Source organism: Labeo rohita, chromosome 25, assembly GCF_022985175.1.
Source record: "Labeo rohita strain BAU-BD-2019 chromosome 25, IGBB_LRoh.1.0, whole genome shotgun sequence".
Classification (NCBI taxonomy): domain Eukaryota; kingdom Metazoa; phylum Chordata; class Actinopteri; order Cypriniformes; family Cyprinidae; genus Labeo; species Labeo rohita.
The window spans coordinates 13,423,043-13,449,379 of NC_066893.1; the positions used below are offsets into that span (position 1 = coordinate 13,423,043).

At 39.1% G+C, this 26,337-nt stretch overlaps 2 protein-coding genes across 2 annotated transcripts; both read right to left on the bottom strand.

Annotated features, from left to right (window-relative positions):
- Positions 1-389: 389 nt before the first annotated feature.
- Positions 390-6,893, bottom strand: LOC127156766 (interferon-induced GTP-binding protein Mx3-like). Its single transcript, XM_051099811.1, has 13 exons — positions 6,557-6,893; positions 5,699-5,809; positions 5,499-5,594; positions 4,264-4,418; positions 4,055-4,193; positions 3,738-3,936; positions 3,377-3,455; positions 3,162-3,284; positions 2,660-2,792; positions 2,424-2,567; positions 2,177-2,253; positions 1,866-2,075; positions 390-1,784 (listed from the first exon to the last, which is right to left on the bottom strand). Exons 1-13 carry the CDS (start codon positions 6,744-6,746, stop codon positions 1,554-1,556), a joined length of 1,887 nt encoding a protein of 628 aa, XP_050955768.1. The 5' UTR covers positions 6,747-6,893; the 3' UTR covers positions 390-1,553.
- A 5,916-nt stretch (positions 6,894-12,809) lies between these two features.
- On the bottom strand, positions 12,810-19,301 carry LOC127156765 (interferon-induced GTP-binding protein Mx3-like). Its single transcript, XM_051099810.1, has 14 exons — positions 19,044-19,301; positions 17,564-17,760; positions 17,273-17,395; positions 17,074-17,187; positions 16,368-16,522; positions 16,134-16,242; positions 15,830-16,028; positions 15,458-15,536; positions 15,242-15,364; positions 13,905-14,037; positions 13,649-13,792; positions 13,424-13,500; positions 13,134-13,343; positions 12,810-13,034 (listed from the first exon to the last, which is right to left on the bottom strand). The coding sequence occupies exons 1-14, from the start codon at positions 19,133-19,135 to the stop codon at positions 12,810-12,812; spliced, it is 1,980 nt and encodes a 659-aa protein (XP_050955767.1). The 5' UTR covers positions 19,136-19,301.
- Positions 19,302-26,337: the final 7,036 nt, after the last annotated feature.

Consider the following 26,337-nt stretch of genomic DNA (forward strand, 5'->3'; position numbering starts at 1 on the left):
AACCTGCTCTGTCTTGTCTGTCAAGGGCAGTTTTCTCTTTGCTCCGTAATCTATTTTTCACTACATGACAGAATCATGTCTGGTGTGAGAGAGGATGGCTTGTCAGAAATAGCAACAGTAATGAAGGGGGAGGGGGTCTTTTCGAAGGGTCCGTTCTGAGCTTTTTGAACATATACAACATTTTTGAGAGTTGTTGTCAGATTTCATTGGTGATTTCACATATAAGTTTATTGAATCTCTCTAATTCATCTTTTTCATCTTATATCAGAAATATAATAAATATATATATATATATTCCAGTTTTTATGGACATTCACACAAAGACCAGTCACTATTACAGAGAAAACTAAGAGGCCTCACAGCATTTGACCACTGGATTTACAAAAGCATTTGTGTTTTTCATCAAGTGTTTATTTTTTGTTCAATATTATATGAACTTCTGATGAATACATTAATTTTTATTTGAATTATCACTCAGAAGGTTATTTAATCATGTACTATGTCTTTGGAAATAATTCCCATTATTTCTTAACATTTTTTGCCCAATATAGTTTTACCCATAAGAATTAAAAATAAATATTTTAATAATCATCACATACGCATTTTCACAGTTTTCTGACGTTGGTTATTAGTCACATGACGTACAGGTAAAAACAGTGTTTTATTATGACTGAAGTTATTTTAAACTGATTTACTTTAATTGTACATTTTTATGATTTAATTACTTGTTTTTCTTTAAAATCACAAACCCCCTGCAGTTCCTTCACAAACCCCAGTTTGAGAAAACTTGACAATGTAATGCACTTCATGTTGATAATAACAATGAATGGAATACATTTTCTTTTTCTTTGTATTTTTACATCAACATGGTACAATATTATCCTATTTAAATTAATGTGATAAACAAGTTAGATCAAAAGTTATCAGAAAGTAGTCTGAATATATTACCTAAAATGTGTAATGTAATGGAGTAATGTATGTGTAATGTAATCTATTGTAGTGACTTGAAATGACTTGTACTTTTAAGTTGATTTACCTTGTTAGTTGAAATTACTTATACTTTTAAGTTGGTTTAACTTAAAAATTTAAGGCAGCAACTGAACTTAAGTTTTCAAGTTGAAACAGGTGATTTTTTTTTACAGTGATTACAATGTCATGTAATTTGGAATCAGTACGGTATTACAATTAGTAAGTAATCAACCCAGCTCTGTGCATAGTAACATTTAAATATAAAAGTCAGTGAAAATATACATTCTGAAGGAAAATGTGTCTGTGTGTGTGCATGTGTGTTTATCAATGCATGAATGCAGAAGCACTCTGTATGTGGATTTTGAGCTCAAAACCACACTTTAAAAATTGCAAATGCATATTTTCCAGTTTACAAAACATTTTGAGTCTCTACTAAAAAATCCTATTTTCTTGAAATGACATAAAAACCCTTGTCAGACCCACAAAATTACACCAAATGTTGTCCAAACTAGTCAAACACAGTTGTCTGTAGAAAGAATTTCATTAGATGTAACACATTAGATGTGTATTTCCAGATATATCCTCTAGTCATTAAAAAAATTGGTAATTGCTTCTGCAGCAGCAGTCAAGCGATTCCGACGATCTCTTAGTTCTTTGCGTCTTCTGCTGACATCAGAATTTTCAGACAGGAGCTCATGCACATCTGGCTTTTCCAATAATTTCATTATGTCAGTAGACAAGAGCTGAGCAGTCTCCTGCAACATGTAAAAGCTGACCATCAAGGGCAGTTGGTCAGCCATCCTCTGCACCACAATCTGAAAGGAAACAATTAGGTAAGTTACTTCCTCACACCACAAGCACAGTGCAATCTGTTACTGAAATCTAAAAAGATCTACCTCGTAATATGCCTCCAGCATATGACTGTAACTACATGGTTTGTCAAAGACAGGTAACTCCTTTGTTGAAAAAGCCTTGTTTGTAACCTCTGTCAAGATCTTCAGAAAGATGGGATCTTGAGTGTAGATCCTATTTTCCATTTTAAACTGCTCTGAGATTCTCTGCTCAGCCTTTTCTAGTTGGGTTAACTGAATGTGGTTGAGTTTGTCCTACAGAATCAAGTAAAAAAAATACAAAGGAAAGAGAATTCGATCAAACTGGATTAACAATTTCTGCAATATTTAAGGAGTAACTGAGGGGCATAATTTACCTTAATAGTGTTTTGAAGTACATGATAGTTCTGGAAACACTCATTCACCACATCACTGAATTGCTTGATGACAATGTCTTCAGAAGAAATACATAAATCAAAACGACAAATAGCCACAGATGTCCCACAATTCAGATGTGCTAAAACTATTGGTTGTTCAGTTGCTGATCTAATTTTTTGGTTTTATAATGGAGGTTCTCCACAGTGACCAGAAGGTCTTTATAAACACAAATATGTGTGATGGTACCTTTTATGGCATTGAGTAAATCAATGGCCGGCTCTTTAAGTTCTGCCACATGGTCCTGCAGAATCTTCTCAAACAATCTGTAGTTGCTGAAGCCAGGCAGTTCCCTCCCTCTGTTTTTCTGGCTCAACTCATTTGTATTGTTGACTTGTAATGGAATCAAGAAGGATTTTTTTTAAATTAGAATAGATGAAAGAACAGTAAATTATTTTGCTTCTTAAATGTGAAAATATACTCACAAGTACTCTTTGTACTGTTAAGATAATCATTCCATTTTTTGAATTCAGCACGGAGCTGGGCAAACAAAGTTTTCTCAGTCATCAGCTCTCCTGATAATAGGGATTTGATTTGCTCGTTGAATCTGTTTAAGGTCTGTGAGAAATTTTTTTTTATTATTATTATTTTTTTTTTTTAATCACAAATGCAATCTCATATTGCAAGTTTACATCTCAATTTTACTTGTCAGAATTGTCAGGTTATAACCGGCTCAGATTTTCTTTCCCTCACAAACAGAATTGTATCAGATGACATTTGTAATTTAGAATTTTTTCTCTGAATTCTGTTTTTTTTCTTCTAATTTATAATAATACAATAATAATAATAATAATAATAATAATAATAATAATAAAAAGATCTGTCTGTATCACAAAATGCATATTTTGGGATCTTTTAGGGTTCCAGCAGATTAGACCCCAAAGATAATTTTCAGAAGCAAGAAGATTTGATGTCTTGAGGTCCTACTTTAATGAGGAATTCCTTGGCTCCCTCAGTGTCTTCTGGTGGTCCAGCCTCACAGTCCTTAAGGTCTCTCTTCACACTCCATAACTGTGTTTTTATATCTTCATGGAGCTGCGGTAGTGATTTCTGACAAAGATAAGCAAGATTCAATTTGATTATAGTAGTACAGTTAGTACAGTTCACTAAATTCATGACATTTGAGACATTTAGAAACTTACTTTGATGTGATCAACAAGATCCTGAGTCAGTTTGACGGCAAGACATTTAACAGTTGCTTTATTGTCTTCCAAGATGCATCTGTAGAAGAAGATTGTACAAGGTTGTTACACTTGTTACAAGGTGGCTTATTTTAGTTTATACACTCCATATAATAATAATATATATAATATATATATATTAAATAAATAAAAAATAATTTTAATTTTAGGATACATTAGCAGAAGGCAAAATTTCAATGGTGTTATTTCACAATCAATTGTCATTTACTTTTTTACTTTATGAGGTTCCAAAAATATGAAAATGATGTTAAATTGAGAAATTAATACATGCAACAACAAAAAAAAGTCTTCAGTCTGTAACCTGAAATAGTCATGGTTTTGGAAGAAATCTCTCTCTATTTGTGCCGCTTCCTCGAGAGGAATTTCATCATTGATCTGCTGTTGTCCTCTACACTTCACCATGATGTAACCTTTGCGAAGAGGAATCACTTGGTTGTGGACAATGGACAGAATGCTCTTCTCAGTTCCCTTGTCAATGAGGTCTGGCTTGGTCAAAATGGCTGTAAATATGAAAAATAGCTATTTTTAGCTTTTTTATAAAAAGTCCATTTGCTGACAACTGTGCTGTAAGATATTTGGTGAGATATTAGATGTTGTACAGATCATTTGTTTCATTACCAATAGTTCTTATGCCATCAGGATCTACTTCCTGTGCCATTTGTAAGGCTTCTGTTGTTGCAATGTCAATGTTACAAGGGACCACAACCAGGTTTACAGTCTCATGTTTTATAATATATTTCTTGATCAGACGTTTTATCTACAAGACACAGGCATAGTTTTAAAATTAGATGTTGATATGAAGTGCAAGATCAGATTATATGACCCACCTGTTTTCCAATATCCTCTGGTTGTCCTTCTACTGGGACTCGAGCGATTCCAGGTAGATCGATCAGAGTGAGGTCACACACATCTGGTGACATGATCTCTAAAGTGATGAGCTCATCAGATATTCCTACCCCTTTTCCTGCCAGCTCATTCTGGGCTGTAGAAAACAAACTGAAAACTTAACTATGTTCCTTTAAAGCAGTGTGAATAAAGACAGATTCATCTTAGAGCCTGAAACTTCTCTTTAGCACTGTTTATTGACATAAATCACTCCCAGTCAGTTCAGAAATACTGTCAATCATCTGCCGAGAAAGGAGAGAAACAGTGAGAAAACAAGCTACTGTAAAGAGGCTATTGTACTTAAAGGGATAGTTCACTCAAAAATAAAAATTCTGTCTAAGAATACTTTTTGTGCGTCGGCAGCACAACACACGTGTCGTGGTACTCTCATTCTTGATTATAGTCATTAATTTTGTTTTCTTTGCACACAAAAAGTTGTCTTGTATATTGATAAAATTAATGTTGAACCACTAATATCACATGGACTATTTTTACGATGTCCTTACTACCCTTCTGGGCCTTGTGGTAGGACAGTCACTGTCTATGGAGGGTCAGAAAGCTCTCAGATTTCATCAAAAATATCTTAATTTGGTTCCGAAGATGAATGTAGGTCTTACAGTATATTAGAAGTAAATTATGTCATTCAAATATAGAATATTTAGAAATCTTGTCTTCAAGTACACAGGTTTGTATTTGAGAAACAGTAGGCTAAATATTAGAGACAAAGATTATAATTAAATGTTCATTTCATTAATTACTCAAAAGTTTTGATAAAAATAGTTTCAAGTATTCAAGTATTGCATTGTTAGCTTAGCAACATGCAAAGTCTCCCATGCATTTTTTTGAACTGTGAAATCATATATGTTTATATATACATATATGAAATCATGTGTTTTACATAGCTAAAACAAATAAAACCGCTTCGTACTTACCATATAAAGTATAAAGAGAGAAAGAGTAAAATTAATATTAAAGTGATAAAGTCCTTCACATTAGTCAACAGCAACAAAGCTGTCAATTGTCAAAACAGGAACAAAACTGACAAATCAGCATCCAAGAGTACAGCCATCCATTCACATGCATAATAAATTTAATCCAAAATAAATTTGGCCTTTTATTTACTAATTGTGATTTATTATGTACACCAGTAATAGTAATTTCCAGCAGCTTTACTAACCTGCTGCCACATGTTTTTCAACTAATGAAGGATCTGCAAATTCAATTTTCTCCTCATTGTAAGTTGTTTCACCTGCCAGTTTGCTGGGTTTAATACCTGCAACAAATCGTGGTTTAAATCCAGTTGTAAAAGTTTCAAGCCAGCTGAAAGAAACCCTTCCAATTAAGAAAACAAAAGAGACTCCAAGCAGTACTACTAACCTGCAGATTTCACAGATTTATTTGTTTTCTTATTGTAAGTTAAAACAGCCTTCCAGTTGACTCCTGTTACCTTCTTCAGCCTCAACTCTAGTGGACATCTGGTGACAATTCCTACAGCCAACACAGTTGAGTTAGCAATTAACAGAAAACTAAAAGTGAAAAAACCTGTGACAAGTGCTTTATAACCGTGCAGGTGCTGACAAATAGAAATCATTCTGTAATTACAATTCAACGGTAAATACACTTAGTTTAGCAGTCTTCTTATTGATTCACATATCTGACCAGCTAATCTGAAGTTGCCAGAGCAGTTTCACAACAACATGAATCTCAGACTGGAGGTGCTGGTGTAATCGTGGTTCCTGGTATCACTGTAAAAACTTTGTTGAGTCAGCTTAAAATAATTTGTTACCCTGCTGCCTTAAAATTTTAAGTTCAGTCAACTAAAATAAGTTTAGTCAACTTGAAATGTTAAGTTCTGCTAATTAACAACTTAGATATTTGTGTTTGCTGAACTTAACAGATGGGTAAGTAACCCAGCTGCCTTAAAATTTTAAGTTGATTCAACTCAAATATCTAAGTTGTCACTCAGTATAATTTAACATTTCAAGTTGAATAAACTTTTTTTGAGTTGACTGAACTTTTTTTACTTAAAATTTTTAGGCAGGTTACAAATGATTTTAAGTTGACTCAACAAATTGTTTTTTACAGTGTACATGACAGTGAGTTCAGTGTACTCCAGTAGCTTCCACAGTCACCAGAATTCAAACCAACTGTGCAATACTGGAGAGGTGTACCTAAACGTGGTCACTGAGTGTGTATGAATATCCAAGAAGAAAGAACAGTTAAATTATTCCTTACCACTTCCTCTTGGTAACGCAACTCCAGACAGCGCTTCCAACACAGAGCTTTTTCCAGAACTCTGGTCTCCAATCACTGCAATAGTTGGTAAACCCAAGTCCTTATGAATGCCAACTGTCCGCAGAGTGTCGATCAGATCAATGTATGGACGAATGCTCTTTTCTAAATGACTGTGAACTTCTCCCTTCATTTTCTGACTGCAAATATAGAAATGTGTATATGTAGAAAAAACCTAACTTCTTGTTTTATGTAAAAAAGCTTCAATTTTACAATGTTTGTTCAGTTATACACAATGTAATCGAACAATTGACTGATGTGATATCTTTCTTGTACTGTGTTCTTTGCGTGGCACATCCCAAGATGTTCAGCAATAAATCCACCTTAAATCTGTTAAACAGTAACCTATGACTTCTTTGAATCATTTACTAAGCAATGAAGGCAGAATGTGTATTTACTTTATCACCTTATTACCTTATAGTACATATATCACAAAGGGTGATATATGTACTAAAGGGTGCACTCATGGATACAAACACAAAACACCATCGTAGTAACAAACATGACAATAAAATAAAAAAAAACAAAAAAACATTAGGGTCAGGCTTTATTTTAAGCTCCGGTTCTCGCTATTGAGAAATCATTTACTACGACTTTTGCCGCAACAAACTCCTAATTTGCTGCTTATTAAAGGGGAAGTTCATTTCTAGAACAAAAATTTACAGATAATTTACTGACCCCCATGTCATCCAAGATATTCATGTCTTTCTTTCTTCAGTCAATAAGAAATTATGTTTCTTGAGGAAAACATTTCAGGAATGTTCTCCATAAGGACGTCAATGGTGCCCTGAAGTTTGAAATTCCAAAATGTAGTTTAAATGCAGCTTCAAATGGCTCTAAACGATCCCAGCCGAGGAAGAAGAGTCTTACCTAGTGAAACGATCTGTCATTTTCAAAACAAACTGACACTTTATATACTTTTCAACCTCAAATGCTTGTCTCACTCATCTCTGCGATGCGCATGCGTAGTCTGTGTAATCCGGATCCAATACAATTCAGGGTATGTCGGAAAACTCTTGTGTCGTTTTCTTCTTCGATGTCAAAATTGTCCTACATAACTGTTTTACCATTTTTTTTGGGTAAATGGCATTTGATCTTTGCATGTTCACTTTGTAAACACTGGGTTGGTACTTCTGCAGTGATGAGGAGCGATGGAGTTCACACAGACTTAGACAAAACAAGCGTTTGAGGTTAAAAAGTATAAAAATTGTCAATCTGTTTAGAAAATGACTGATTGTTTTGTTAGATAAGCCCTTCTTCCTCAGCTGGGATTGTTTAGAGCCATTTAAAGCTGAATTTAAACTGCATTTTGGAAGTTCAAACTTGGGGACACCACTGAAGTCCACTATGTGGGGATAATTCCTTTTTCCCTCAAGAAACATAATTTCTTATCGACTGAAGAAAGAAAGACATGAACATCTTGGACGATAAGGGGGTGAGTAAATTATTTTTAAATTTTTGTTCTGGAAGTGAACTTCTCCTTTAATAGTTAGTAAGGTAGTTGTTAAATTCACAACCTGAATTTAAAGGCACAACCCTGAAATGTATAATTAATTCTAAAGTGAAGGTCATCGTAACCCATTAGTAATAATTAAAATATAACTAAATCCGTCAGAAGGAATTACTAATTATTTGGATTCGTATTCTAAAGTGAAAATCATGACAACCCACTAGTAATGACTCAAGAGTTACCAAATCCATTGGAAGAATTACTATTCAGAACCTTACAAAAACATCAAAAGTTTACAGTGCCACCAATAGAAAGTGACCAATATTCACCATTACAGTTACCATTAAAACCAGTACAATTCCCATTATAACCACCATTACAAATTCTGGGAAGGCTTCTATTGTTTTTTTCAGCAGGGCTAAAATGGCTGTTGCTGGCAATCTGCGTCGGAACGTTAACATTTTAGAAACACGCTGCATTTATGTGCACACATGTTTTCCCACGCATCTTTTTTGGTTTTGGAGGTTATCCCAACTCCGAATTTTCCTTTGATTATATCCTTGTTTTCATCAACAAGTTGGGCAAGAAGCCATTCTTGCATCCAGTTTGGTTTTACATTTGTATGTCTTACTATCAGCCATGATTATTCTACTCTGTTAATTAAAAGTCTGTTTAAATGCATATCTGCTAATTGTTTAAGAGAAGCACACATGGTAAAGGCTGACAATTATCTGAACACAGACTTGTTTAATTAATGACACTTAGTCTGCATTTTAAAATCTTTATTTGATTGTGCCAACATTTTTATTTTTAAACTCTTTTGAATATAGCAACATAATATGGTGCTCTACAATATTTCTATGAATAAATCTCGTACAAAGACCCCTCCCCTATCAGCCAATCACAGTGTGCATAGTTAGTAGGCACACTGACATCATCCATAGTAACAAGGTCAGCTCCGCCCTTACTCTTAGTTTAAGACTTCTCCCTATTCCTTAGTAAAAGCTTGTCTCAGCAACTTTGTCAATATGTTTTAAGATAATTTATTTTACAGTTATTTAGGTGAACTTAGGCGCTGTGAAAATGATAACTGTGTCAGGCTAAAACTAGCAAAAAACATGTGTGTTGTGCCAGGTGTATGATAAGGCCCCATGTGCTGTTATCTTGAAATTAGGGTAATTATGACGTTGTGAATGCAGTATTTTATACAGTTCACTGATGAAAAGATATGAAAAGGGTGTGAGCTTATATCACACTTTCATAGTCAAAGAAGTTTAGTGACATGGTAGCATGCTCCACCAGACAAAGTTCATGTAAGATAAAAAATAATATGGCTAATCTCATTAGACATTTAGTAATTTCATATCTTCTATTTCTTCTTCTTCTTCTTCTTATTATTATTTTAAAAAAAACATTAATATCCATTTTAAGCTCAATCTCATACTATTATGCAATTCTAAGTGCATTAATGCTATCTCTGAGCTGCACTTCAGACAGTTTCTGAAAAGAAAAAAAATAAAGATATTACTCGCTTGACAGTATTACAATAGTGTCACACCCCTGTGGACTGTTTCTGTGGTTTTACTTGTGTATGCACTTATTTGGTCTTTCCTGTTCCGTTTTCAATTGTTATGTCATTGTTTAATCGATCTCACCTGTCCTGTCTTTTCGTGTCGTTTTGCGTTGGATTCCCTGTTGTTCCTGTCTGTTCCTGTTCCTTGTGTGGATTATTTAATAAAAGTGCATGTTCCAGATCTCCTTGTCCCTACTCCTCATTCCCCGCACACGACGCCGTGACAAAGCTTGTTAAAATATGATCATAATTTATTTTTTCATTTGCATTGTAGCCTTCAGTAATTATTTTATTGTTGTTGACAGACACATTACAGTGAGACAGAAAAACAAAAAAAACAGTGACTGTATTTGCATCAAAGGATTGGCAGTTTGTGTAGCTGTCTGTTTTGTTAATGTATGAATTCTCTTTTTTTCATTTTTTTATTGTATTTTTTTTTTTGGAAAAAAGATGTGAACACCATGCGTGGCCTTGACAACTGAATAAATGTTATGATGGATAAAATTGTGTATGTTTACTAAATTGTTTAACGCCACTTAACGTAAGGTTATGAAACAGTTCTTCCTCACACAAACAGCAGTGTGTTTTATGACCAACCAAATCTTTTTGTCCTTATCAGACAACACTGATGTTTTTAATTGACATATTCAGTGAAAGTACAGAAAAAAGTAAATCATAGCTGTATTACAAGTAGAACAGCATAAATGTTTTTGCTATGATGTGCAATCTATAATTAAGCTACACTGGTAGGCCTAACAGACACTAAATAGTTATAAACAACTTTTAAACAACTAGTGCTAAGCTAACAGTGTTATTTTACAAGACGTGTATCCTTGTAATTTGTTTTTTATTATTATTTTGATTCTTGATACACTATTATGGGACATGCAGAATGAAGATACTTTCAAATGTCATATTTGTGGCATCATTATCTCTAATTTTACAGCAAAATGTAATTGAGTTTATATGATCATGACTACAAGGTACATGGCCTATATTTCCACATTCGCATTATCTTTTCATGAGACCAGACTGTTTGAGACAGACGTTTATGTCAAAGTTCACTCTACTTCAAGTTATCACTGGGCTGTTTGGGATCATATAGACTCCATATTGAACAATAAGGTTACAGGTTAATGGTAACAGTTAATCGCATTTGATTGCTTTAGTGGGAGCTTACGGCTTTTCACCCATAGACTCTTTCTGTGTGTTGCATTGTTACTCCAGTAGGTGGAGTCAAGTGACTGTTTTTATGAGCCATTCACCTCTTCTTTAACACTGAGTTATTCAGGAATGGTCTTCATAAGTGAGTTTTGTGGTGGAGGATTGGTGTTTGGGGACAGAGGGTTTTGAGTTGTAACCTTGGGGTAAGAGGCACCCTCAAAATAACAGGTTGCTTGAAAATGTTAAAGATAAAGTGTTAAAGGCTGAGTGAGTGTGAATGGGAGGCATTAGCTTTAGCTTACCTCCACTTCAGGATTAAGGAGAAGGCCTATGATAGAAATGTATTAAAGGAGTAGTTCACTTCCAGAACAAAAAATTACAGATAATGTACTCATCCCCTTGTCATCAAAGATGTTCATGTCTGTCTTTCTTCAGTCGTTAAGAGATACATTTCAGGTATTATCTCCATATAGTGGACTTCTTTGGTGCCTGCGAGTTTCAAAATCGCCCTACACTGTAAAAAACAATTTGTTGAGTCAACTTAAAATAATTTGTAACCTGGCTGCCTTAAAATTTTAAGTTCAGTCAACTCAAAAGAAGTTTATTCAACTTGAAATGTTAAATTATACTAAGTGACAACTTAGATACTTGAGCTGAATCAACTTAAAATTTTAAGGCAGCTGGGTTACTTACCCATCTGTTAAGTTTAGCAAACACAAATATCTAAGTTGTTACTTAGTACAACTTAACATTTCAAGTTGAATAAACTTATTTTAGTTGACTGAACTTAAAATTTTAAGGCAGCAGGGTAACAAATTATTTTAAGCTGACTCAACAAATTGTGTTTTTTATTTTTTACAGAATGTATACATTGCTGCAGAAGAACTGACTCAGTGTTTACAAAGTGAACGTGCAAAGAAGGGCAAACGGCCTTTACAACAAAAGGTAAGACAGCGATGTACGATTTTGAAGTTGGAGGAGAAAATGAAAATTTTTTCGACATACCCTAACTGTATTAACCCGGATTACACATAGTACGCATGCACATCGCAGAGCTAGACAAGACGACATTTGAGGTTAAAAAGTATATAAATTTTTACTTTGTTTTAAGAAAATGACCGATCATTTTACTACATAAGACCCTTCTTCCTCGGCTGGGATCATTTAGAGCCCTTTGAAACTGCATTTAAACCGCATTTTGGAAGTTCAAACTCGCGGGCACCTTTGAAGTCCACTATACGGAGAGCATTCCTGAAATGTTTTCCTCAAAAAACATAATTTCTTTACGACTGAAGAAAGAAAGACATGAACATCTTGGATGACAAGGGGGTGAGTAAATTATCTGTAAATTTTTGTTCTGGAAGTGAACTACTCCTTTAAGGGAGAGGGAATAAAATAAGTGTGTGTGTTCCTACCATATTTTGGGGACAAATTTGTAAGTGGTCCCCCCACCCCTCCCCTAAACTAAACTAAATGTTTTGTTTAGTTAATGACATTCCCCCCCCCAAAATAAAATTATTAGGATTAATTTGCCTTTTGGCCTTTAGATAAAATATTCTGCTAAGGTCAGATGACCCAAGAAGAGGGTTATTTTGCCCCAGTGGTGGAGTAAATGAGTACATTTATGAGTACAATCTTCATTTCAAGTTTACTAAGACAACATCACAATTTATTTCTTAATGCATAAAACTTTATTTTTTTTTATATGGCACCATAATTCTAAACTTTAAATTTTAAATGGCTTTACACAATATAACCATGCACATTTCTGTCTTAGTATACGTATAAGGAACATAAAAACAATTAAACTTATCTGTGTTCTGCCAGAAGCAGGATGTTATGCAGGTTGATTTACTTGCAAGACTAATAGATTTTTATTGTTTATTTTCAAAGCAAAAAATATTTATAGAAGCTAAGCTGTTTTAAGTTTCATTCAATCATTATAGAATTATTATTATCAGGAACATTAAATGTATTTTCAGATAAATATCGTCTAGTCAAAAGATCCCTCAAATAAAATCACTAAGTGCTTCCTGAGCTGCAGTCAAACGTTTCAGCCGAACCTGTAGGTCTTTGCGCTTTTTAGCATTATCAGAGTTATCAAACAGGAGTTCGCTCACATTTGCCCAGTCCAGTAAACTCAACATGTCAGTAGATAGGAACTGAGCAGTTTGTTTCAGCATGAAAAGAGTGATCATCATGGGCAGTTGGTCAGCCATCCGCTGCACCACAATCTGAAAGAAAATAAGGAGTAATATCCACATGTGCAAGTAATGCAGCCCATATAGTCTCTGAACAAACATTCAGATTTGTTACTGAAAACTCAGACCTACATCATAATATGCCTGCAGCATTTCACTGTACTTGGTTTTTGTGTCAAAGATGGGTAACTGATCTTCTGAAAATGTCTCATGGCTGATCTCATTTAACATCTTTAGGTAAATGGGATCTTGAGTGTAGATCATGTTTTCCATTTCAAACTGCTCTGAGATCCTCTCCTGTGCCTTGGCATGCTGACTTGCCTGAATGTTGATGATTTTTTTCTGTTGAGTCAGGTTAGGAAGTACAGATTAAAATCAAATAAAAATAACAATCTTTGCCACTAATTAGGAGCATTATTTACCGTAGTGATATCTAGAAGAACAGGGTAGTTCTGGAAACTCTGATTAGACACGTCACGGAATTGCTCAAGGATGATTTCTTTAGGAGAAATACATAAATTAATAAAACTGTGGCTTGACAATTCAGATAAAATGTTTAAAAAACCACTGGACTGTAACGTAATATTTTAGCTTTATAACAAAGACTTTGATAAATGACCAAAGAGTCTTTAAACGTGTGATGATACCTTTTATGATATTGAGTAAGTCAAAGGCTGGTTTCTTAAGTGTGGCCACTTGGCTCTGTAAAACAATCTCAAAAACTCTGTAGTTGCTGAAGCCGAGCAGTTCCCTTCCTCTGTTATTCTGGCAAAACTCTTTCATATTCTTAACTTGTTTGGGAACAAGAATATGTATAAAATTAATTGACTTTATTTATTCATTTATTTAACCAAAGATAACAACAATGAATTCAAAATGAAAAATAGCTGAATATGTACTGACAGGATGGTTTTGTATCAACAAGATGATCGTTCCACTTCTTGAAAATCTCCCGAAGTCGGACAAACAGATTTTCCTTAATGATCAGGTCTCCTGTTGATAAGGAGTTGATTCGATCATTGAATTTTTTTAAGATCTGTGAGAAAGAATTAATATTTGTTACATGAGTTTCAAGATATCATTATCACTGCATTTTCGCTTAAATGGAGGTTAAATAGAGGAGCCATATCTATCACAAAAAATTCAATATTCAATAGGTGTGTACAACAGGGTTCCCACACCTTGGTTAACTTCAAATTTGGGCTTTCCAGGTCCAATACTCTCAAATTCAAGGACTTCGTGGGGACACATTTAAAGTGAGAACTAGGTTACATCGTGTTACCTTGTAAGATACAACACGTTTCAGCAGTTTCAGCCTATTTTTGCAATGTTTCACGGTGTGTCTGTGAAACCATGACATACCATCGTAGTAGTTTTGTGGGCGCGTGAACGTCATGGCAACGTACAACACAAAGTACCTCACGTGGATCACACTTAACGTAATGCATAAATGTGTGTAACTAACGTAAATCAAGCAAGCTAGTATGTATAGGTCACAAAGTGTTGGCAAAATAACACATTAGCGGACCAGTAGGAATAATATGGAATTTTGTCCAGAAAACTTCTTGCACAAAATAAATTCAAGCACTTTCAAGAACCTGTATCTATACATGTTTATTTTCAATAACTTTGAATTTTTGAATTGGCCTTGAATTTTTTTTGTATTCACAAACTTTCAAGGATTTCAAGGACCCATGGGAACCCTGGTACAAATTCTGTACATGTGTCAAGATGTCAAAAAGAAATGTGAGCTCCAAAACTCTACGAGCAGACTTAAAAGGAACCCTGGGTTGTAAGACTTGGTATGGCTTAATATAATGTAAATTATGTCTCTTACTGAAATATGTAGTAGAAACCCCATAAAAGATTTTACGCTATTTGAAAATGTTATATTTTAAAAAAGCATGCATACGTTCTGTGTAGATTAAATGGTTGCACTCAGTGAGCTACTGACACTACCTGTTGCTATTTTTACCGCAGCACAATTTGGAAAATGAAATACTCATACGATGACACATTGTGTGGATTTTGGTTGTAATTTTCAGTCGAAGGGCAACAAGAGAAGCGATGTAAGTCTTTACTGCTTTCTTACCGATATAACTCTTAATACCCAGCCTTTCTCTTAAGGTCTCTTACTTAAAATTAAGTTCTATTTGCTACGTGCAAACAGAAGTGTAAAACCCCTCAGGGTTTGGGCACCTTGGATTTAACGATAATTCTGTGATGACTTTAGATCTTACCATAATAAGGAATTGTTTGGCTCCCTTTGGGTCTTGTGGTGGTCCTTCCTCGCACTCATTAAGCTCATTTTTTGCATCCCACAACATTTTTTTTACATTGTCATCGAGCTGCGGTAGGGATTTCTAACAAACAAGGGTTAAAACAGGCACAGTTTGCTTACAGCCTCTTAATCCATCCTACCACAAAATGCACTAAATTCATGCGTTTAGACTTACTTTGATATGATCAACGAGAATATGAGTCAGTCTGACAGCAAGACCTTTAATAGTTGCTCGATTCTCAGTCAAGAGGCCTCTGTAAATAAAGAAAAGGCACATTTAAAAGGGTAACTTATAAGGAAGTACTATTATTAGGATAGTAGGAAATATTAGGATAGTATAGTAAAAACATTGAAATATTAGGATGGGAGGGGGTGGTGTTTCATAAAACAAGTTTACAAAATAAGCCAGGCTTATTTCAGTTAGTCTGACTTCTTTTAAGACAAATCAAGTGACAATAAGTCAGACTTTGGTTAACGTGTTTTATGAAACACCCCCTGAACAGGGTATATCAAGCATATCTTATGTGTGTTTTTTTCATATTATGACCTGTAATAGTCATGGTTTTGGAAGAAATCTTTCTCCATTTGTTCTGCCTCCTCTAGAGGAATTTCATCATTGATCTGCTGTTGTCCTCTACACTTCACCATGATGTAACCTTTGCGGAGAGGAATCACTTTGTTGTGGACAACGGCCAGAATGTTCTTCTCTGTTCCCTTGTCTATGAGGTCTGGCTTGGTCAAAATGGCTGTGAAAACGAAAAATAGTTATAGTCAGAATCACCAAATAAGATATAAGAAGTCACCAAATAAGATATAAGATTATTTGTTATGAGGATCAACTGCTTCATTACCGATAGTTCTTTTGCCCTCAGGATCTACTTCTTGCGCCATTTTTAATGCTTCTGTTGTTGTAATGTCAGTGTTACAAGGGACCACTACCATGTTTATAGTCTCTTCCTTCTTAATAAATGTCATAATTAAATTTTTTATCTACAAGACATGAAGATGTAGTTGTAAACTTGGGTAAGTATAGTACTGAATGTGACATACAAAATGCAACCCCAAAATCAGATTATTTGACCCACCTGGTCTCCAATATCTTGTGGTTGTCCTTTCACTGGGACTCTGGCAATTCCAGGTAGATCGATCAGTGTGAGGTCACACACATCTGGTGACATGATCTCTAAAGTGATGAGCTCATTACGTATTCCTACCCCTTTTCCGGCCAGCTCATTCTGGGCTGTAACACACACACACACAATGTAAATGTAAATCAAATTTGACACATTTTAGACAGGCAGGACAATATACATAAACAGATGCTAAATTGACAGAGCTTTCAGACAGTCGATCAGATGCCTTGGGAGTGAGAACCGGATTCATCCAACTGGCTTTGAAGGATGGTGGTTTGGGATATTGGGTCTGTTGATTGGTGGGTGGGGTTTGGCGTTAACTGTTTTAGAAAAAAATGTTCACCCAGTATTTATATGAATAAATATATATACAGTGGGTACAGAAAGTATTTCAGTTTTTTTTCAATTAATCTGCAAAAATATCAACAATTCTGTGTTTTTCTGTCAATATGGGGTGCTGTGTGTACATTAATGAGGAAAAAAAATGAACTTAAATGATTTTAGCAAATGGCTGCAATATAACAAAGAGTGAAAAATTTAAGGGGGTCTGAATACTTTCCGTACCCACTATATATATAAATATTAACTTCTTTTTGAAATTTTGCATGCTTAATTGACAACACTGAAACGAAAAGATACTTGATGCAGTTTTACTAACCTGCCTTAACACGTTCTTCAACTTCTGAAGGGTCCTCAAATTCAAATTTCTTCTCATCGTAGACTGAATGTGCCACCTTTCCACTCCGCAGCTGGCCAGAAACATTAAGAGGACCTGCAATATTATATCCGATTGTCAAATGTATAATTTACAACTACTTGCAAGTTGCATGAAACCCCTTAAGATTAAAGATACTGACTTGCAAATATAGAGGAATCCACCAATTCAATTCTCTTCTTACGGTAAGACAGAACAGCCTTCCACTTGACTCCACCTGTTACCTTCTTCAGCCTCAGCTCCAGTGGACATCTGGTAACAATTCCTATCAAACAGTTGAGTTAGGAATCAGAAGAAAACTAACAGTGGAAAAATATATGATAGGTATATATTCAAAACACCAGTGCATGTGCTGGCAAAATAAACAATAGCCATATTCTCTTTGACTATGTACAGATCTCCAGTAACAAATAAGTGTAAAATTAGTCCTCACCACTCCCTCTTGGTAACGCAATTCCAGACAGCGCTTCCAACACAGAGCTTTTTCCAGAGCTCTGGTCTCCAATCACCACAACAGTTGGTAATGACAAGTCCTTGTGAATGCCAATTGACCGCAGAGTGTCAATCAGATCAATGTATGGACGAATGCTCTCTTCTAAATGACTGTGAACCTCTCCCTTCATTTCCTGACTGTAAAGATAAAAGTCTGTTTTTTATGTGCAAAACCTCACAGATTTTACAGTACAATTGGGTCATTCTATAATTAGGGGTGCAATTAGAATTTGACAATGTGAAGAAAAAAGTTTTCCTTTTTCCCAAAACCCCAAATATGACCTTACATAGCTGCTTTGAAACTATTTATATTGTATAAAGTGCTATATAAATGGTGATCAACAAAGGTGATCTGTAGGAATATGTGCATAAAATACCATCTATGTTTGCTACTGTCCACCATGTTACCTTTACTGGATAACACAGTTGACAAGTAACTTAGTTGACATTTTTAGTGTTTTCTGCCTATACTAAACATGGAAGGTCTAGAACTACTGAGCATATGGTATGTTTAGAAATACATTTTCATAAATAAAACATAAGTTTTAGTTAAACTGTCTTACTGCAATAATACTGGTGTAACACTGTTGACAGTCAAATAATTCACTCTTGACATAGGTTTGCTAGTTTAACCAATATTAGGGGAAAGAGACAGAACATAACTTCTAGTGTTTCATCCATGTGCTTATAGAGGAAATATCACAATAAACATTTGTTATTTTTGAAGCGCACACTCAAATGTCTTTATAACCTAATCTTACTGAAGGCAAAACTATAAAATTATTTTATATTTGAGGTCATTTTCATGCTTAAATGCAGAGTTGAATGAGCAACTTTCAAAATTGTACAGCTGAATACCAGGGTTGTATGTGATGTGAACATCATTTTTTAACAAAAGATATGGCTTTTTCAACATAATGTGACTGGGAAAAATATAATTGTGTATAAGAAAATTAAGAACTAGGACTTTATATTGATGAAAATATATTAAAAATATACTTCACGGACATGAGATGTACCCACAATTATAGAATGACTCTATTAATTTTTCCCTTTTAATTGTCTTTTATTATTCTTAATGTTATTATCTTTGTGTCAGTAAAATATTTCATAAATTGTTTTGAATTGTTTTCTCTCACACACACTCTGTATGACGGCAGTGTAAAACACACTGAATTCAAGATCAGATGAAAATTAAGTTGTGATTACCAAAAAAAAAAAAAAACTCTTATGTTGAGATCACAAGAAAATTAAGTCCTGAAACAAGAAAGAAAAATAATAATAATCCATGGCCTCTTTGGGCTTCCATATACATATATTTTTTAACTCTATCACATAACACGAAATAAACCAAACCTATGAAAGCATATACAAATATTTATCTCAAATGTAATAATGAGCTTAATAATATTTATACTAACCTTTCATTTTGGGAGCTATCACTATCTTCGTCTTCTTCATTTTGAGCACTTCTTTGCTTTGGAGATGAAAACAGAGAAAATAAGCTTGACATTTTCTTGTCAAAGAAAATAAAAGAAAACAAACAATTAGTTCCAATAAATGGTTAGTTACAAAAATAAATGATATATTTTTGGATGCCTCTTTAAACTATATAATTTAGATTTCACCCAAAAACAGTGTTTGAGGTGATGCTAAAGAGATATGAAGGAGAGTTTAAATCTGTGTGTCAGACTTGGCTACAGTTTATACACAATGCAAAATGCAAGACAGAATGAGTACTAATTTGCAAAGGAAATTGCCTTTGTGTCACACCCCTGGACTGATTAGTTGGTTTCTCCCATCATTTCCCCCTGCAGCTCTGTGTGTTGAGCTTAATTGGATTTTGGGACATACCATAAAAGACAATGAACCTGATCTATGTTTCCCTGAGGATTTAAATATTGAACCCCCTGTAAATTCTGAACTGTCAGCCTGTTTGGATTTCCCACCCACCCTCCCTCAGTCACCTCTGCTTCCTGTCAGCACCTCTGCTCACCCTCAGCTCACCATCTGTGCGGTGGGTTCGCCGCGGGTCTGCCAGTCTCCATCGGTGTCATGGCTGGAGGATCCCTCATCTTCGCCTCCAGCCTCAGAGTCCTGGACTCCGCCTCGGCCCTCCGACCCTGCGGCTCCACCACGGCTCTCAGCTCCCTCGTCTCCACTGTCACCCGTCGGTCCACCAGCTCCACCGGGCTCCATCATCCCTCCGGCTCCGCCCTGGTCAGTCGTCGCCCCACCTTCGTCTCTGGACTCCACTCCTCCGGCTGTGCCTCGTCGCTCCGTCCCTCCGGCTCTGTGGACCTCCTCCCTCCCACAGGCACAGCCTCGGTCCTCTGTCGCTCCGGCTCTGCCGCGGACCTCCGGATCTCCGCCTCCGCCTTGGTCGCCAGAGCCTTGGGCTCCGCCTGGGCCCTCCGGATCCTCGGTGTCGCCCAGGATCATCGGCTCTCCGTCTCCGCCTCGGGCTCTACCACCACCTGCTCCGCCTCCGTCGGTCGGCCCCATGGTGTCGTCAGCCCTTCCTCCACCATGGCTCCTCCCTCCATCGGCTCCACCGTGGGGTTCCATCATGGCTGCGGTCTGGGTCTCACCTGGCTCCTCCTGCTCCAGCCCCCTCCTGTCTCCTCCTTGGCTCCTCCCTCCATCATCACCTCCATGGACTATTCCGTCACCACCCTGGACTCCATCTTTTGCCCTCCTCCCGGGAGTCCGTCCTTCGCCGAAGCCCCCTCCTAAGACTGTACATTTTGTTTTCCCTGTTTGTCGGCGCGAGGACGCGCCTTCCGGGAGGGGGAGGTAATGTCACACCCCTGGACTGATTAGTTGGTTTCTCCCATCATTTCCCCCTGCAGCTCTGTGTGTTTTGGTATCTCCCTTATTGTCTGCACCTGTGTTTGTAATCTGTCTGTGTATATATAGCGTGTGTTTTCCCCCTTTCCTTGTCGGACGTTGATGTTACTACCCTGTGTTCCTGTGTCTCCTGTGTTCCCTGTTGGATTTATTAAATACCTTTCGTTTATTTACGTCGTTGTTTGTGTGCTTCGTCTGAGCGTGACACTTTGTTTGGGTATATGTGGGTGTGCAGGTTACACATGGCAGAATAAGAAAATAGTTTCTACAAGTCATTTTCCTCTCAAACTATACTGTTACTGACCCGCGGACAACCAATGTCACACAAATCTTATTCACTTGAATGGGGAAAGACCGAAATCTTGAAAACAATTCGTCAAGATTGCAATCCAATAACATTTCATTTAAAAATTAAATGTCAAGAAATTAAATCACACTCAAAAACAGAGCAACAGGTGACAGCATTCCTACACTCAAAGGGGACTGAGTTGTATAGGAGTAACATTGAGGCATCTCATTCACTACCACAGAGATTCAAAACAGAGAAACCAGCCATAATCGTTCGCTTGGCTAACAGGAAGTGTGGTGTTTGTTCACCCAGAGCAAGAGTTTTGGTTAGTTTAGATTACAAGAATACTCTGTTAGTTTTAGGGAATTTTCAAGTTCAGCTGCTAGTAAACTGTAATTGGCTGTTAATGTTGAAAGCCTGTTATTGGTTACAAAAGCAATGGGGTGTGGCCTGTAATTGCTTGCAGGAGTTAGAGAGCTAATGCAAAATCAGTCTTTATACCTGCCGGCGTTGATGTCGATATGGGGGTCGTAGTTCTGAAATAAAAACCTTTTATTTGGTTACTCTCCTTGTTCCAGTGCCGTGTTTCAGTAAAACCTCTAAACATACCCTGACTGTCTCTAGACAGCACAGGAAGCATAAAACTGAGTTGTTGACACAGGGAGGACGATTAGAGGACATTTGTTTGACATTTGTTTGTGTATTTGTTTGAATATTTGATTAAGAAATATGCTGACATTGCCAGAAAGGCCCGACTCCTCAGAAGACTGAAAAAAAAAAGCAAAATCTACATGGACTACAAATTGTAAAAAAATTATTAAGCTGAATGGAAAGCCATAACAAGCCAAAGTGTTAGTTAGGGAGTTGGAAAAATCGCAATAAGTCAAATGAGAACAAGGCAATGCAGTATACCCAGTAGTCAATAAAAATAAACAGAATAGAAATTACAACTACGTCATGTCCAGAAGATAAGCGGTCATTTACATCAGGACTAGATGCTTTGGTAACACTTTACAATACAGGTGCAGAAATATGCATTAATTCATGCTTAATTAATGCAGAGATAATCATGTGTTCATATATAACTCATGAAGAATTAAACCATTTATTAATAATTACTTCATCAGCAACAAATGAACATTCTATATGATTCATAGATTAACCAATCGATAAAATGTTATTAGTTAAATGTGTCTGTAACGTGAGGACGCTGAGGCGGTGTAGAATCCAATTGCAGAAGTTTATTATAAACAACAGCAAACATACACGATGAAACAGGCAGAGGGTCAATAACCGGAAAGGCAGTCCAAAACGTACAACACATAAACGTAATCCAGGCAGCAGAGAGATAAAGCAGGCAGTGGGTCAAATACCGTAAAGACAGTCCAGAAACAGCAAACAATCCAATAGGGGTAATCCGTGAAATCAAGAGTCCATAAACAAAGCAAGGTCGCAACAGGTAATCCAACAGAGTAATTATAAACGCTTGGTAAGGCAGGTGAACTGGCAATACTTCGCCAAGAAGTGAGCACATGGTGAGTCCTTAAATAGTGACAAACAGGAAGTGACAGTAGAAGCAGCAGAGGGAGCATGCAAGCAGAACTGGGGTGAGGGCTCCCTCTGCTGGCTTGGCGTTACAGAATCCCCCCCCCTAGGAGCGACTCCTGGCGCTCAAACAACAGTCCAGATGGGTGGGGGAACAGAGGCAAAACAGGGGGTGGGATGGAGGGCCAGGTCCATGTAGAGCAGGTGGGCCTGGATCGTGGAGCAGAGACAGACAGTGAAGCACTGGAGGACCTGGACCGTAGAGCTGTGGCAGACAGTGGAACCTCAGAGGACCTGGGCCGTGGAGCTGTGGTAGACAGTGGAACCTTGGAGGGCCTGGGCCGTGGCGCAATGGCAGACAGTGGAACCTTGGAGGACCTTGGCCGTGGAGCAATGGCAGAGTAGGGGACCATGGTGGGGCAGGCAGAACAGGTAGAGCAGGGAGCCATGGCGAGGCAGGCAGAGCAGGCAGAACAAGAAGCCATGGCGAGGCAGGCAGAGCAGGCAGAACAAGGAGCCATTGCAGGGCAGGTAGAGCACACAGGAGTAGAGTTATCCATAGTGGGCCTAATGACATGCATCGCAGAGTGGCGTGCACCCAAACAATCTCCTTGACCGTGGCATGACAAGCAGAGAGTTCATCTTGGGACGCCGCCCCCATAGGAGGATCCACAGCATGCGCTGACACCTCCGGGGGCATGGGCGCAGATGCTTGGGCATAAATGGCCTTCATGGCCGTGACAGAGAGTCTGTGGGGAAACGCCGCCCCTTTAGGAGGTTCTGCAGCCGGAGCTGCCACTTCAGGGGGCATTGGCGCAGACTCATTGACAGAGGAGGCCTCTGGCGTAGACTCGTGGACAGGCGAGGCCTCTGGCGCAGACTCGTGGACAGGCGAGGCCTCTGGCGTAGATTCGTGGACAGGCGAGGCCTCTGGCGCAGACTCGTGGACAGGCGAGGCCTCTGGCGCAGACTCGTGGACAGGCGAGGCCTCTGGCGCAGACTCGTGGACAGGCGAGGCCTGCGCGGCTTGGGAGCGTGGGCTCTGCGCGGCTTGGGAGCGTGGGCTCTGCGCGGCTTGGGAGCGTGGGCTCTGCGCGGCTTGGGAGGAGGCCTGCGTGGCTTGGGAGCGTGGGCTCTGCGTGGCTTGGGACAACAGTTTCTTGCCTTGACTCGGAGAGGCCTGCCGTGGCCAGACTTGACTCGGGGAGGCCTGCCGTGACTTGACCTGAGTCGGGAAGAACGGCGGTGACTTGACCTGGCTTGTGCAGTCCAGCTGTGACTTGACTTGGCTTCTGAAGGTTAACTGTGACGTGACTTGGCTCAGGGACAATAGCAGCAACTTGACTTGGCTTGTGAAGATTTGCTGTAACGTGGATTGACTCAGGAACAACATGGCTTGGCTCAGGAACGACATGGCTTGGCTCAGGAACGACATGGCTTGGCTCAGGAACGACATGGCTTGGCTCAGGAACGACATGGCTTGGCTCTGGAACGACATGGCTTGGTTCGTGGGGCACAGCTGTGACTTGGCTTGACTCGTGGGGCACAGCTGTGACTTGGCTTGGTTCGTGGAGAGTAACAGCTGTGTCTTGACTTGACTCATGGAGAACAGCTGTGACGTGGCTTGACTCGTGGGACACAGCTGTGACGTGGCTTGACTCGTGGGACACAGCTGTGACGTGGCTTGACTCGTGGGGCACAGCTGTGACGTGGCTCGACTCGTGGGGCACAGCTGTGACGTGGCTCGACTCGTGGGGCACAGCTGTGACGTGGCTCAACTCGTGGGGCACAGCTGTGACGTGGCTCGACTCGTGGGGCACAGCTGTGACGTGGCTCGACTCGTGGGGCACAGCTGTGACGTGGCTCGACTCGTGGGGCACAGCTGTGACTCGGCTCGACTCGTGGGGCACAGCTGTGACTCGGCTCGACTCGTGGGGCACAGCTGTGACTCGGCTCGACTCGTGGGGCACAGCTGTGACTCGGCTCGACTCGTGGGGAACAGCTGTGACTCGGCTTGACTCGTGGGGAACAGCTGTGACTTGGCTTGGTTCATGGGGAACAACTATGTCCTTGCTTGACTCATGGAGAACAACAGCTGTGACTTGGCATGGCTCATAGAGAATAGCTGTATCTTGGCTTGACTCATGGGGAATAACAGCTGTATCTTGGCTTGGTTCGTGGAATACAGCTGTGACTTGGCTTGGTTCAAGGGGAACAGCAGCGTTGGCTTGACTTGACTCTGTTGCTTGACTTGACTCTGTTGCTTGACTTGACTCTGTTGCTTGACTTGACTCTGTTGCTTGACCGGGCTCTGAAGCTTGACCGGGCTCTGAAGCTTGACCGGGCGCTGTAGCTTGGCCGGACGCTGTAGCTGGACTTGACCCTGGAACTGGACTTGACTTGGAAGCCTGACTGGACTTGGAAACTTGACTTGACCCTGGAACTCGACTTGACTTGGAAGCCTGACTGGACTTGGAAACCTGACTTGTCCCTGGAACTCGACTGGACTCGGAAGCTTTTGACCCTGGAGCAGCAACTGTGGCTTGACTTGGTTCTGCAGCTTGACTTGGTTCTGCAGCTTGACTTGGTACAGGAACAGTAGCTGTCATTTTAGCTGCCCATACAGCCATTAGGGGTGAGTCCAGTACGTGTGCCATCATGAGGCGTGGCTTGGAGACAGCGGTTATCTTGTGGAGTGGCTCTGGGATGGCAGCCATCTTGTGAACTGGCTTGGGGAAGGCAACCATCTTGTAGATTGGCTCTGGGACGGTGGTCATCTTGTGAACAGGTTTGGGAATGGCGGCCATCTTGTGAGCAAACTCTGGCGTGGCGGCAGCCATCTTGCGTGCAGACTCTGGCGTGGCGGCAGCCATCTTGCGTGCAGACTCTGGCGTGGCGGCAGGCATGGCGTGAGCAGGCCCTGGAGCGGCAGGCATGGCGTGAGCAGGCCCTGGAGCGGCAGGCATGGCGTGAGCAGGCCCTGGAGCGGCAGGCATGGCGTGAGCAGGCTTTGGCTTTGCGGATGTGGCTTGAACAGGCCGTGGTGTGGTGGTTACTGCGGGATTGCGGGGTCCCTCGTCCGCAATCCCAACAGTGTATGGTGATCCGCTTAGGAGTAGGGCATGATCGATATATTCCTCCAGTGACCAACAAATTTTCCCCCCTGGCAGACTTGAACTAAGGGGCTCGTTCAACCCAAAACGAAAAAAGTCTTTTAGAGCCACATCATTAAAGCCAACTAGGTGACATAGTCCACAAAACTCCTCAACATATTCCTCTATGGCCCGGTCGCCTTGACGAAGGCAGATGAGACGAGATACGGCTGGGTTCATGATTTTGGTTGTGTATGTCGTAACTTCCGCTGGATTCGGGGGTGGGCGAAGTATTCTGTAACGTGAGGACGCTGAGGCGGTGTAGAATCCAATTGCAGAAGTTTATTATAAACAACAGCAAACATACACGATGAAACAGGCAGAGGGTCAATAACCGGAAAGGCAGTCCAAAACGTACAACACATAAACGTAATCCAGGCAGCAGAGAGATAAAGCAGGCAGTGGGTCAAATACCGTAAAGACAGTCCAGAAACAGCAAACAATCCAACTGGGTGGATGATTTTGAAAACCTCACTGTTATCAGGGTCAATAAATTGCAGAAACAGGCAGAGGGTCAATAACCGGAAAGGCAGTCCAAAACAATAGGGGTAATCCGTGAAATCAAGAGTCCATAAACAAAGCAAGGTCGCAACAGGTAATCCAACAGAGTAATTATAAACGCTTGGTAAGGCAGGTGAACTGGCAATACTTCGCCAAGAAGTGAGCACATGGTGAGTCCTTAAATAGTGACAAACAGGAAGTGACAGTAGAAGCAGCAGAGGGAGCATGCAAGCAGAACTGGGGTGAGGGCTCCCTCTGCTGGCTTGGCGTTACAGTGTCATAATGTATTAATTCCCTAATAACTTATTTTATTACTTTATTAATTAACGAACTTGTGAACGGCATTATAAATAAACAGCAATATTTTTTTCAGTAACG